At 33.7% G+C, this 14899-nt stretch overlaps 1 protein-coding gene across 3 annotated transcripts; it reads left to right on the top strand.

Annotated features, from left to right (window-relative positions):
• Window positions 1-585: 585 nt before the first annotated feature.
• On the top strand, window positions 586-14875 carry LOC114163280 (exosome complex exonuclease RRP44 homolog A). Of its 3 annotated transcripts, XR_003599396.1 has the most exons (26): window positions 586-900; window positions 1018-1158; window positions 1261-1418; window positions 2134-2189; window positions 2337-2459; window positions 2598-2728; window positions 2820-3060; window positions 3829-3985; window positions 4305-4545; window positions 5418-5574; window positions 7635-7703; window positions 8413-8538; window positions 8612-8664; window positions 9433-9539; window positions 9901-9955; window positions 10075-10174; window positions 11137-11248; window positions 11971-12091; window positions 12329-12388; window positions 12461-12566; window positions 12647-12742; window positions 12903-12984; window positions 13077-13142; window positions 13358-13555; window positions 14249-14402; window positions 14712-14875. XR_003599396.1 is itself a non-coding variant. In XM_028047496.1 (25 exons), the coding sequence occupies exons 1-24, from the start codon at window positions 847-849 to the stop codon at window positions 13551-13553; spliced, it is 2808 nt and encodes a 935-aa protein (XP_027903297.1). In that variant the 5' UTR covers window positions 586-846; the 3' UTR covers window positions 13554-13555; window positions 14712-14859. The 3 variants fall into 3 exon arrangements, 2 of the variants coding, with proteins under 2 accessions (XP_027903297.1, XP_027903296.1); XM_028047496.1 differs by lacking the exon at window positions 14249-14402 and having other exon boundaries at window positions 14712-14859; XM_028047495.1 differs by lacking the exon at window positions 14712-14875 and having other exon boundaries at window positions 14249-14632.
• The last annotated feature ends 24 nt before the right edge of the window (window positions 14876-14899 follow it).

Genomic DNA, 14899 nt, shown 5'->3' with positions numbered 1-14899 from the left:
ACATTGTCTCAGAGAGAAAATGCTTCCACCAGCGCTTAGTTGGTCATCATGTGCATCTTGCTGATAATATGTTATGACATAAAGCTAATAATAGAAATAAAAGAAGATTAGAGGATGAAAAAAATAAGAAACAACTTTTTTGTGTGTCTTACTACTAATAAGAGGAGTCCTATTTATAAACACAATATGTAAATCATTAATGATGCAAATAATCATCAAATAGTTAATACAAAATATTTACATAAAAAGTAATGAATATATGACTAATATGAGTATCCCATCAATCGTATAAGTAACACATAACTTAACAAATGAATGTACAACTACTGATTTATAACAGTTTTATCTTTAAGAATCATTTAATTTTTTTTATAAATATTTTATTTTTCTAATTTTACATTTAACCAATATTTTAAAAGTTAATTATGTATTTTTTATTATTCATTATTTAAATTTTTATAAAAATTAAAAAATAACAACATATACATATATACATCAAAAGATTACATTGTTTAGTTAAAAAATATTCCATAATACATATATATTAGGTTAAATTTATATGTTTAGTTGACAACTAATCATAAATCCCTCAGATTTTCAAAACTTTTGGTTTTAACAATCTCCTTCAACTGCTTACCCTCTGCTACCTCCACAGTGGTACTGCTACCCGCTGCCGCCGCTTGCCTGCACCTGCGCCCTGCTTCCTGTTCTTCTGTTAGGCGCTAGGGGAAAAATTCAGGAGAATAAACTTTTTGTCTCACACGCTAGCATCTTCTTCCTTGCAACGTACAAACAGCGTCCATATAAACAAGGATCAACTACGAAGCAATCTTCTTCTCTGCCAACATGCTCCACAACAAGTCCTTTGTCAAGAAAACCAGGGCAGGCAAAGTCATGAAGGTGCACCCTTCTTCCTCTCTAGCCCTAACTGACTCTACCCCTTTTTTGTTTTTTTCTTGTGCCTAATTTTTGTTTACAAATAAATAATTTTTCTGTTTGTTTTTTGGTTGGGAGTAGCAAGTGCGGGAGCACTACCTGCGCGACGACATATACTGCGGGGCACCGTTTTGCACCGTTTGCGATACTTCGGGTGCTCGCCTCAACGCTTCCCCTTCCACCACCATTCTCGTCGTGGATACCAATGTCGTGCTCAATCAGGTCTGCTTCCTTCTCCGTCTTAATTTTAAGTTAAATTGCTTTTTGCTATGCCGAGGAATACTTGTTTTGTGTGAATTAAATGAAAGTGTGTTGTGGTGGTAGATTGATTTGCTGGAGAATCAAGCATTGGATAACATTGTGGTGTTGTCCATTGTGTTGGAAGAGGTTAAAAACAAGAATATGGCTGTTTACAACCGTTTAAGAGCTCTCTGTAGCAATGCCACGAAGAAGTTCTATGTTTTTTCCAATGAGTACCACAGGTATGCTTTTTTGTGGCCCTTTTTTAACGACTCACTACTAACTAGTTTGGTGAGATTATATTAGACCATTATTATTATTATAAAGGAGAGGAAGGAAGAAGTTAAGAATGCAACATGGCTGATGGATTTTTTTTTTGCACATCCAACAATAAACTCTATCTTAAGTCCCAAACAAGTGTGATTACATTACAGTAGCATCACATTTGAGCATTACATTATAGCTTGTCTAATTTACTGTTCTCTAAATCTCTAAAATGACACGTAAGGAAGTTGTATAAACAAACTTCACATGGCCACCTATAGGCTTCTCTTTATTAGTATTTTAGCAGGTGGACAGTGTAAAATTAAATGGTTAGTATTCTAAAATCTAAAATTAGCAAGAAAGTCTGGGATATAACTTTGAAAGTGGTCTGTAGACTGGAAAGAAAACCATTTCATGGTAAATTGACTAAATATTTGCTCAACTAAATTGATTAAGTATTAATCATTGCTGTCGGAATGAAAGACATCTCTGTAGAATAGACCTTTGTAACTGGCTTAGCTTGAGGGCTTCGTTTCTTTTATTGAGTTAATATTTTTTATTTGTATTTAGTGAAGTGGGTCTAATTTTCACACATGTGAATTTGTTTCATGGCATGTTGCCTATATTTTTTTTTTGCGCGTGGATGAGTGCATATAGACCTCATTCGATTTGATATTTTGTTTCTGGGTGCAGGGATACATATGTTAAGGAAATGAGTGGGGAAACTAAAAATGATAGGAATGATAGAGGTTGGTTTTTCTGATGAGCTTTGGATTTATTCTTTATTTCTTATACTTTTATTTGTTTTTGTGGTTCACTTGGATGGTTTGCAACACGATTTTGGCAATGGAGACAAAACAGTTTTGAGGTTTTAACTATAAATAATGGTAATGCAGCTATCCGAGTGGCTACTCAGTGGTATCAGAACCATCTTGGTGGTGGAGTAAAGGTTTTGCTTATAACTAATGATAGAGAGAACAAAAGGAAGGCCAGTGAAGAGGGCATTTTTGCTGAAACAGGTAGTTATATCTCTTGGCATTTGAAATGTATGCCAAATACCATTGCACTTCATCTATGTCTACGAGGAATATCATAACTAATTTTTTGAATATCAAAACTAAAGTTTTGGTGAATATCCAATTTGTCTTTTGTTTCAGTTGAGTCATACGTCAAGTCTTTAGACCAACCTGATCTACTTGATCTGCTTGTGCGGCCTGCATCAGAAGATGTGAACATGGAAGAGGTTGAAGATCATAGACCATCCAAGAGGAAAGTGATCTATTCAGAGGTATCAAGTTAATGTCATTTCTATCTGGGAGTTTGTGTCTGTATATTTGGTTAAAATGACAAGATGGAGTGTTTGCTGTGTTAATTTTCAGCATAAGCCAATGTCAGAAATCACTTCTGGTTTGCATCGTGGAATATATCATCAAGGGAAGCTTCGTGTAAACCGTTACAATCCATTTGAAGCATATGTTGGGAGGGAGAGCATTGGTGATGAAATAGTTATTTATGGGCGCTCAAACATGAACCGAGCTTTTGATGGAGATATTGTGGCAGCTGAACTTCTGCCACAGGACCAGTGGCAAGAAGTCTCATCTCTATCTATAGCCGGTGAAGGTACTTTAATTGTTAGGTTATTGGTAGTCTGCCATAGGTCAGAGTTGTCACTTGCAAGAGTTTATTCTTTGCAAAGTTAATATTATTACTTAATTTAACTTAGAAAGGGAAGTCTTTGAAACATGACTGAGGTTAGCAAGTCCTGGGCTTCTAGTTTCGTTCATAGATCTGGAAATTTTATTTTAAAAAGTGTCTGTAATAAACTTGGTCAGTTCTTAAGGAAATTTCTATCTTAGATGTTATTCATAATGTTCAAAAATTTAAAATTTTTGGATGAGAGACATTTAATTGAAAGTTAATACAAACTCTTTATTGTTAAATCTCAGTCAGTCAAAAGGTTCAAGGAACAAACTCTACATATATGGCCATTTGGTAATTTGGTGGGGAAGACAACCTCTCCTTCCCTATAAATTAAGACATCCATATTGTTAAACTTTCTAAAGCTTTTTGCCAGCAACATTTTCAATTCTTCTTTAGCCGATTGAGCTTGAGTGACATACTAAATCATATGATTGGTTTGTTTACAAGAGGTTAATTTTTGTACAATCATGAAGCCATTGAATACCATTTACTAAGATACTTTGGGGCCTTCTTACAAAATGAGTTACTAGTTTTGAAGGTCATTAGAGTTTCTAATTTGTTTGGTTACACACATTGCCACATGACACATTTTTGTAAATCAAGCTTCTTCTATTTAATGTTACTTGTTTGGTTACAACTTGTTTTTTAACTTCAATGTCCCCATCAAGTAATATTATTTGCTTGCAGAAGATGAGAATGAGGACGAAGATGTTCATCTAGCTCCTAATAGTGCTGATGTTGCACCTAGGACTATTCCTCCGCAGGGTTCTTCTGGACAAGTAAATGCTGTACCGAGTCGTCCTTCTGGTCGCATTGTTGGTATTATAAAGAGGAATTGGCATTCGTAAGTATCTTTTTAATTGTGTCGAGCATGTTGGATATATGTATAGTGTCTAAAGTTCTATTTATATAGGCTAATGAAATCATTAATTATGTTAATTAGAGGAACTAATTTACGTATTTAATATCTTAGTTTTTTAATTTGGCTCTGCAGTATAGTTTAGACTTTAGGTACATGGAATTCATTGAACAAGCATTGTTAACTGATCGGAATGTTTTGTTTGTAGAAATGTTAACCATTAAGTGTGGGTCTGTGTATTTAATTTTTTAGGTGTATATGTTCTGTTGTTTGACAGTTGGTATATTTAAATTGTTTTTCTCAGGTATTGTGGATCTTTAGAGCCAATGCCTTTGCCTGCAGGCAGTGGTGGAATTGCCCATGCCTTGTTTGTCTCCAAAGATCGCAGAATTCCCAAGATTCGAATTCAAACACGCCAACTTGAGAACCTTTTGGATAAGAGGATTATTGTTGCAGTTGATTCTTGGGATCGTCAATCTAGATATCCATCAGGCCATTATGTGCGAACTATAGGGGACATAGGTGATAGGGATACTGAAAGTGAGGTATAGCACCTTCTGCTTGATTGCTATTATGTTTTTGATGAAGCTGATTCATATTGTCTAGGAAGTTATGTCTTTTCCCTTCATCTAATTGTCTTTTGATGATTAAAATGTGAAATTTTTAACCTAAGTTGTGAAAACAAATATAATCATACGTCAAGGGAAGAAATAATGAAGAGTCTGCTTACATGCTTGTGGTCTCTGCAACTTACTCAGCTTGTTCCATTTTGTTGATGATTTCATTAACTGGAAAGGAAACAGAATTGTGATACCCCTTAAATACATGCAAGGAAACTCATAATTGAAAATAACTTTTGTGCAAGCAAGGAAACATTTAACATGTTTGCCACTCTGTAGGATGATATTTATCGGATGCTGTGGACTGCAGAGTGCAGACATCATTAGATGCTTCCTGCATTGTTGTCTGTAATTTTCATTCATTTTGATTTGGTTTTTATTTCAATATTGTTTGGTACACAAGAATTTGATAAATTCTAGCTTACATTGTGTCTGTAATGACTAATACCAAGTAATAAGACCTCACACTTTCCCACCTATGGAATGACCTATTCATATTTTTCTATGTTTTCTGATACATTATGATTGTTTACTTGGTGTTTCATGATTTATTGTTATTGTTTTAAATCCTGCAGTACCTGAATTCTAATGCTTTACCAAATGTCAAACTTGTGTGTTGCTAGTTGTCAATTATGTGTTTTTTTACCTGTACTTCTGTGATCCATGCATCATAGAGTACTCACTAATATATTTTCATATATCTGAATGCTGAATGTGATAAGGCAACTATTTGTTATATGTTTAACCAACTAAACCAAATTAATGATGTGGCGCCTCTTTTTTTTATTTCAAATTAGGTGGTTTTGATAGAAAATGATATAAATACTCGACCATTCTCTTCGCAAGTGCTGGCATGCTTGCCACCATTACCGTGGTTGGTCTCTTCTGAAGATTTGTCCAATCCTATCAGGCAGGACTTGCGTCATCTGCTTGTGTTCAGTGTCGATCCTCCAGGTATGGTTTTATTTAATTTCCATTTGTATAAGCAAAGGGTGAAATGTTATTAGTCATCAACTATTGAACCTTTGATGTTGAATATTATTGTTAAATATAGGAAAGAGAGAGACATTGAGCTGAAATAATGTGTTACCTTATATTGGGAAAACCAAATCAATAAGATAAGTGGAGAAACTTTGAAATCTCTAGTTATTATGATACGAGAGTAAATGAAAACGTTCCTAGTAATAATACATATATAATCTAGATATTACTTATTATATAGGATCTGCCTTTTATTTATATAATTATAAAACTCTTCCCTCAAGCTGGAGCATATATGTCATATGTGCTCCTCTTAGAGGCTTGGTGAATATGTTTGTTATGTGTTTACTAGAATTGACAAATCTAGTTCAAAGGAAGATTTTAGATACCATCCTAAACTATAGGCAAGAGAGAGATATTGAGTTGAAATCATTTGTTTTTGAGATAGCACGAATGCTTTATTTATATTGAGAAAACGAAATGAATTACAATAAATGGAGGAAATTTGATATTCTTTGATAATAAATATGATACAAAAATAAATAAAAGCGTCCCTATAATACATGTATAAATCTAAATAGGGTAAATAGTCGATTTAGTACAAGTATTGACATATTTCGTTTTTAGTGCAGTAAGGAAAAAAATTACCGCCTTAATACAACAACTTTGATTATGTTAATTTTGTTTGAACACCCTTAATGTTTAAGGTAGAAAACATAGATTTGGAATTTACAAAGCAAAAGCAAAGCGTGAGCGACTTAAATTGCATATTAATGTTAATTTTTCCTTCACAAACACACGTGACATAAAACTGGAATTCTTTTTCTAACTTTACAAAAAATGAAATATGCTAATACTTGTTGTACTGAATTGATTCTTTACCAATCTAAATATTCTTGATTTTTATCGGATCTGCTCTTTATTTTTATAGTTATGACAATTATATTTCAAAGATTCATGGTAAACAAGGGGGTTTGGAACACCATTGATGGATCAGAGGCAGCTATTATTTGGACGACATGCAATACGAAATAACTTATCTTTTTTTAATAATTCTGCACTAGTTTTGTATAAAAAGCTGCATGATGTCAGTTATTCATAGAAAATAATTGATGGCAGTTATGTATTAATTAGGATTATATATAATGTAGAATGTTACTTGCAGTTGGTGGGCAGAGAATTCACTCTGAGGAAATTTGTCTTTAGGACATGAAGTGTATTGCTGTATTACGTATGATTTTTGTGTTCTGGATTGTATGTTATCAGTTTATCATTTGGTGTTCTCTATCAAAGATTTATTCTAAGAACATTGTTTTGAAAAATTCATTAATTAGTTAATAGCTTAATGTTCATTCCAGCTTCCAATCATTTGATAATATGACATTATGGTAGTTTCTATGATTACTTTTTTTAATGAAAAATATACTTCCAATTTCAACATGCTTGAGATGATGCTATTGAAACCTGTGACATTCCTTGTGGCAATCTGATCCTTTACCTCCAACCTTCTACTGAAAACAAAAATCTTTAATAGATTATGAAATGCTAACAATCGAATAGTGATGAGGTATGCAAAAACATAATATTCAAAATGTAGAGAAGGAAGTCTTTTAAATGGAATAAAATGATTATGGTGAATCACCAAAGCTCTTATATGAAGCAAGAGATTGGAATGGTTTTTAAACCGTATAATCTTGTATACAATGGCTTTTGCTCTGGCTTATTATTGCTTTCTTCTTGATTGATTAAACTCGTTATTGATAATAAAAATTGAAGTGCTTGTGCCTCTACTGCTGTTAAAAGTGGACACATTGGAATACTGTTTGTGTTTCTATTTTTTCTTTTTCCTTTTTTCTGACATGTAACATTTGCATCATGAAAGAACCTTACTTTTATGTTTACTGACTTCTGTCATTAGTAGTGTCACTTAACTTGATACTGAACCATTTGAAGTAGCTGCTTTACTTTGTTTTAGAAGAAAATATGGCAATGTTATATAAGGCTTCTGTTGTATTTCTACTGCTTGTATGCAGGCTGCAAGGATATTGATGATGCACTCCATTGTCACGCTCTTCCAAATGGAAACTTTGAAGTTGGAGTTCGTATCCTTTGTTTGAGGACATACATTTTACTGACGATGCTTGTGTTAATAGGCTTACATGTATTCAAATTAGAATTTGTGTTACTACAATTGGATGGATGTGATGGTTTATTAATTTATTTGCATACCATGGGATCTTTAGTTCTGCATGTGGGAGTTTTAATTAGTTTGTATGCTTACTATTTTACTTCTTCTACTATCCTTTCAAAATTTGCTAATGCTTTATTCTAGTATGCTTGTATTGTATACTCACGTATGAAGTATCATGTGAACTTTGGCTCCTCAAAAGTAAAGGAGGGTAAACTAACTAATCTAAGTCCTGCATATTCATATAATATCAGACATTGGTATTCTCATGAACAAGTGAGTGCTTACTTTGACTCTCAAGTGAATTGCTCACTTTAGAGGAGCCAGATCCTATTATATGATACTGCTTTATTGGTTCAATTTAGACAACCTGAATGCTGTTTTGCAAGGGTTTCTTTTCTGAACACATTTACCATGTCTCAACCGAAGTTATCTTAGGATTCAGTTAGGTGCTTGCATCTCTAAACAATTCATTAATGTCCTTCCTTTATGGATGCTGCTTTATCCTCTGGTTCTCTTTGCTTCATTAGTTTTTCCACCCTTTTCCCATGTCTCCTCATTCTCCCCCTAGCTCTTGCTATGTAGTCCCTTTATATTGTTCATCTTTAATGGATTTCTGTCAGATATTGCTGATGTTACTAATTTTGTTCATCCTGGTACTCCACTTGATGATGAGGCTTCCCAGAGGGGTACATCTGTCTACCTTGTGGAGCGGCGAATAGACATGCTTCCCAAACCTCTTACGGAGGGTAATATCATTTAACCTTCTTTTAACTCGTTTATTAATTTCTTTTGCCTTATTGATAAACCTTTATCTGGCAGACATATGTTCTCTTCGTTCCGATGTGGAAAGGCTCGCATTCTCTGTCATTTGGGTATGTGCACTGACATAGTTTTACCATGATTAAATTTACTGTCATGTATATATTTTTGTACACACCTGTGCATAAGTATGGGGTAAGCATCATTATCTGGTTGTTGAATCGTCTAAATATTTACAAAAGAATCACAAACATCACTTAAATATTTCAAGTTCCTTCTTTTCTATTCAAAGTTTCGGTACTCCGCATGGTACTTATGCTATGCTTTTTTTACCTCATTGTTGCAACATTACTTCCCTTCTCACTGAATTTCCACAATAAAGCTCATTTACAAAACATGCAACCACCACATCATGACTTTTTTTTGCTTTCTTGTCTACATTGAACACTAAAATTTATATTTGCAAGTGCCACTTCACCCATTTTTTTTTTAGATTATCTGCGCCATCTTTGTTGGTCGCATTGTGTTGTGTAATATTCCTTTTATTCCAGCTTCTATTACTACCTTACCCATCCACACTTCATTATTATCACACTATCACTACTATTACCATCATGTGCTATATCACATTATCACAGCCATAATTCACCATTTCATTTTTATGTTAGTTGACAATGTGTTAGTTGAAAGTTTGAAACTAATATGTATATACATGTCGTGTCCTGTGTCCTATGTTTTTTTCAATTTAGTCATATCTCTGTGTTCGTGTTGTTTCAGTGGCCGTATCCGAGCTTCATAGATGTTAACTGAAGCAATTTATATTTAACTACTCTCCATTTTCTTCGCTGTATTGAACTTAAAAATGAATTACTTGTGTTCAGGAAATGACACCTGAAGCAGACGTAATTTCCACCAGATATACAAAAAGTGTCATAAAATCTTCTGCAGCATTGTCTTATGTTGAAGCACAAGCAAGGATGGATGATAGGTGTGCTTTTTTTTCTCTCATATCCTTTATAAAATGAAATGGTTTGGTGTGTCTTTAATTAGCATTCGGTCATGAGATACTGTTGTTTCTTTTCTGCGATTCTGTTATTTCAGCGTGTATTTGTGTTCTTATGAAATGTGAATCTTGTAAAATAGACAAGTTCACGAGTTAGAAGGAGTGTATTCTTCATATCAAACCAAAGCTGACATTCATGTTGTTCAAACTGTTTGTTGATTGATACTTTGTCGTTCAATTTTTTATGTGGAATGCTAAATGTTTTGTCTACTGTATTACATTGTTTGAGGCAATATTATTTTCATCAAGTAATTTAGTCACTGTGTTTTATGTCCTCCTTGTACAGTCGACTGAAGGATCCCATCACTACAGGTTTGAGGAATATGAATAGTTTAGCTAAGGTATGGATTCTGAGGACGCAAGCTTATTGTTTTACTCTTGCAATTATAAGTAAGGCTATATTTGCTCCTTATTATATAAGTACCTGTCTGAAAGTATAGCTTTATGTATTATCTATCAGAAAATGAGATTGAGGCGCATTGAGAGAGGAGCTTTGACTCTTGCATCTGCTGAAGTCAAATTTCAAATTGACACAGAGACTCATGACCCTCTTGATATTGGTACCATATTCTTGATTTTTATTAGTATTTATTATTTCTTTCCAAAGTTGTAGAAGGTGGGGAATTGTGTGTACCTATTGACTATAAAGTTCTGCTGGTGTCATTAAATTATTCATTCTATGAGGATTAAATCATTTGGACAAAGGACATATCAGGTCTATGATTAAACTATTCTTATTAGCAGAATTTGAATAAATGATCTGTAATTATGAATTTGCTGAAGGTTGTTAGATCACTTTCAATATATGTTCTCCATTCTGATCCATGCTTATACTTTTACTTTAAAGCTGCTGTCTAGGTCCTTGTTTTGGAATAATGTTTTGTGAACCCATTTTAGTACATACTGGTGAGACCTCATGAATATAGATTTTTTAATTTTTTATGTCTCAATTAACTTTACTGCTTGACGATGTAATTTGTAATTCCACACACAACGTTAGCGTGATGGAAACTGGTTCTGATAGTAACGAAGAAATGGATTTTATTAAGAACACCCGTGGAGTATTGGGAGGTTCAAGTCTCCTCAACTGCTTTACTAATTCCCTCACAATGAATGACTCCCCTCTCTGCCCTTCTTCCTATTTATATACATCATTCGTAACCCACTAAGGCCCGTAACTAACAGACTTATTAGAGTGACATGTAAATAGTATATTGTCTTTAAATTATATTTTTGTTGGTATGTTGTTGCCATTATTGATTTATAGTTTTGAATAACAATTCAAACCCTAATTTTATTGTGTTGAAATATATTTCTCTTTTTCTCATTTCTTCTAATCTGTTAAATGTCAACAGTAATTGATTTGGTTTTTTAAAGTATGTTTCGTTGTCCCCACAGTTAATTAATTATTTTATAAGGAGGATTGGGTGAGCCTATTCCTTCATGGAAGGATAGGGAGAGAGCAGTTTTTTTCCTCACTTTCTGTTTCTTAAAATTATTTTTTGTTTGAATTTATCTGCAGGAATGTACCAGATCCGGGAGGCCAACCAAATGGTGGAGGAATTTATGCTTGCTGCTAATGTTTCCGTTGCACAACAAATTCTTAAAAGTTTTTCGTTATGCTCATTATTAAGGTTTTTTTATTCTTACTTTTTACTTTAGTTGTTTACTATATATCTAAATCCTAATCTCTCTTTTGTGTTTTTTTGCGTGTTTTTTGTCCTGCTTTTTTTTGTTTGTGTTTTTCCATGTCAATTATTGGAATTCAATTTTTGAACTGAGGATTACAAGTACAGTTCAATATGCAATTAGAACCATAAATAGTTTTTATTGCATGCCAAAAAATATCTTCTATATGAGAGACACAATTACTCCAGAATTGACCAATATTGCCTGGATGAACGGTCTCGGACGTGAATGTTGTTAGAGATTGGTTGATTACTTTGCCAAATATTTCTCATTAATATATATTGATTTTGTTCCTTATTATTCTATTTCTTCTGTATTATAAATAAGAAACTCGTGTGTATGCAATACACGAAATCTCAGCTGTTTCAGTCTTGATATTGGGCTGCCTTTCAATGTCTAGGCCTGAAAACTCCTTGCTCTATATATGTAGTCGTGAGAATGATGGATGTGTCTTGATACTCGTCCTAAGATTTAGGCAAACCTCGCTTTTTGAGCTAGCTTTTCAGGTTGAGTTAGACTTATGCATTTCAAATACCAAGCTTGCAAGATTATTTATTAGGAAGTGTTGAATTGAACGCTTCTACATGATTGAAACTGTTAAAAGCAACTTCATGTGGCAAGATGGTGTAATAGTTATTCTGGTAATTGTTTGTTGGTTCCTGTTTAGGCGTCATCCAACACCAACCAGAGAGATGCTTGAACCCTTATTACAGACCGCTGCTGCAGTTGGCTTGCACTTGGATGTTTCGTCATCAAAAGCATTGGCCGATTCTCTTGACCATGCTGTGGTAAATATTGTCTTACATTTTTATTAATTATCTGCATTTTTGTTGTTTTTTAATAATTTTCCATCAAACATAATTTATATTTTTCATGCATGATTATTAGCTTAGCAATGAGATGCTACAATGATTTCCAGCAGCGGTATCTTTAACGGTTTACTTTCTTAAGCTTACATACACATTGTGCTAGCTTAAGCATATGGTCTTATTTGGTTTCACTCTTGTACAAAATGCCTTTTTCAGGGTGATGATCCATACTTCAATAAGTTAATCCGTATACTGGCAACTAGGTGCATGAGTCAGGTAAATTGAATTTGAATGAGAATCCCTATCTAAGATTTCACAAAGTAAAATTGAGTTCTTGTTATTTTTTAGGCGGTTTATTTCTGCAGTGGGGATCTTAGCCCTCCAGAATATCATCATTATGGGCTTGCAGCTCCTTTATATACCCATTTCACATCACCTATTAGAAGATATGCAGGTAGTTATGCTATAATTTTAATAAAATGTTTACTTTGTCAATTGTGCACAATGTGAGATGAAACATTTTTTCTTTTGTAGATGTCATTGTGCACAGGCTACTTGCTGCTTCTCTTGGAATATCAAAGTTACCGTCTGTATTTCAAGACAGACTCCAGCTCAGTAGTATTGCTGACAGTATGAAATCTCCTTCATGCTTAGAGCTTGATCATTTACGTTTCTGTTTTCAATTGTGTTCAATGCCTTGAGTGAACTTTTGTCTGTGTTAACTTTATTCATTGTGAATCAAATAATAACTTCATGATTCATATTCTTTTGTTGGGCATGTATGGTTCAGATTTAAATTATCGGCACAGGAATGCCCAGTATGCAGGGCGAGCATCTGTAGAATTGCATACTCTAATTTATTTCAGGAATAGGTATGCAGCATAGCTTCTGCTTGCTGTTGCTGTTATTTTTATCTATACACAGTTTGCAGCCTATTCTTACATATTTATCTTTGCTTATGCAGGCCTACAGACACGGAGGCTAGAATAGTGAAAATAAGATCTAATGGCTTTTTTGTGTTTGTTCCCAAGTAAAGTATCTTATTCGTGCCTTACTGCTTTCCTTTTTAGTTTCCTTTGTGATAGTTGTAAAGGTGAACCACAAAAAAGAGGGGAAGAATGTTTTTTATTTAATCTGAGCAGGAGATGGTCCTGTCAATAATGTTAACCACTGAAGAAGCTATATGTTATCTCTACTTTCAGCTAGTTTGCATTTATAGTTTGCCTGATCTTTTCCCGTTCACAGATATGGCATAGAAGGACCTATATATTTGACAAAAGCCGGAAAGGGAAATGGAGAATGGTATGTAGATGAGCAACAGCAGAAAATAAAAAAGATGGATGGTAGCCTTTCATACAGCGTTTTGCAGACAGTCCAAATTCACATGGAGGTTGTGGAGCCTCAACCTAACCGTCCCAAACTTCAGCTTACTCTCATCTAGAGGTATAAGATCACTGAACAACAGGCATGACTCAAATATAACTGCTATTTACTTTTGCCATTTGCTTCTGAGCACTATTAAGGAAGGAGTTAACTGCCATGAAAAAGTTGTGTAAGAAATGAGACGTACATGAGAGATTTTGGTTGGAGAAATTTTTGTTAGATGGAACTCAAGGTTTATATGGTTGATGAGGTGGGCAGTTTTAGTTTTTACAACTATTTACATTTAAATTGGAAGGGAAATTTTTATACTTGATGCTGCAAACGAGAACACTCCAAGTGAAAAGGATGTGTTTAGCTTACATACGCTGACAATGTATTTGTAGAGAATATCAGAACTATTACATGAAAAAGTGTGGAATCATTCAAGAGACTTCGGAGTTTAGTTCTTGTAGAGAATTTTCCAACATTATTTTCTCACCAGCTATACATTTACCCATTTTGCTTTTGCTATATATTATCATCAACTGGATCCGGAAGTCATGGTTGTCTGTGATGTACTGCTCTTAGGTGTGTGCGAATTATTACACATAGTGAGAGTTATATGCAGGGATACTGGTATTATGAGCAAGTAACTTATATTTTATATAGGGCTGTAGCAATGTTGATTTCTAATTGATAGACATTGATGTTTTGAAATTGAAATGAGTTGCGATTCTTGAAATGTTCTTGAAAATTATAGTGTGCTTGAAACAGGATAAACAAGTGGTGTATGTAAAGAAACTGCTGTATAATTCTTATATTGGAAGTATGAACACAGATCACGTACGGAGACAGCACTCAAATTTCTAATGATTTGATTGTTTAGAGGAGAAAGTGGAAATACTGGGGATGAAAGAGTGAAAATCATGTAATAGTTTTACATACTATTTTTTTACCTTTTTATTAATATTTTTCTACTTTTTTTTTCTTAAACCAAACGTCTTTATGTTTTACTAAGTCTGTATTATATTTCTGATTTTTATTTCTTATTCACCATTGTTTATTCTCACTAAACAGACCTAGACATCAACATTTGTCATGCTATTCCTTTTCCTTCCTGTTAATTTTGTTTTGTTAATATTGTGATCAACATAAAAACAAGGACTCTGTTTTCATTTCGATTCGGTTTATTTTTGTTTTACTCGATGGTAATTTGTTCTGGTCCTACATTGAACAGGTTTAACGTGAGAAGTCATGCATTTGTAAATCTGGGCTGTTGAATGAAGATGGCGGATGGTTTTTATTTAAAATGTTGTATTTTAGCCTTTGATTTATGGAAATGATATAAAGTCAATTAAGATATGTTTGGAGAAGATTTATGCAAACAAAAAATTGTGATTAAGTTTTTTTTTCCTCCATGAGTTA

The sequence above is a fragment of the Vigna unguiculata genome, chromosome 9, assembly GCF_004118075.2.
Source record: "Vigna unguiculata cultivar IT97K-499-35 chromosome 9, ASM411807v1, whole genome shotgun sequence".
NCBI lineage: Eukaryota > Viridiplantae > Streptophyta > Magnoliopsida > Fabales > Fabaceae > Vigna > Vigna unguiculata.
This window is presented reverse-complemented; position numbering and strand designations above follow the sequence as displayed.

Excerpts from the sequence above, each read along its gene's own strand:
- LOC114163280 (XM_028047496.1), top strand. The coding sequence starts at position 847 with ATGCTCCACAACAAGTCCTTTGTCAAGAAAACCAGGGCAGGCAAAGTC. Across the intron at positions 2,460-2,597 it reads GGGCATTTTTGCTGAAACAG|TTGAGTCATACGTCAAGTCT; the intron begins GTAGTTATATCT and ends CTTTTGTTTCAG. Across the intron at positions 3,986-4,304 it reads ATAAAGAGGAATTGGCATTC|GTATTGTGGATCTTTAGAGC; the intron begins GTAAGTATCTTT and ends TGTTTTTCTCAG.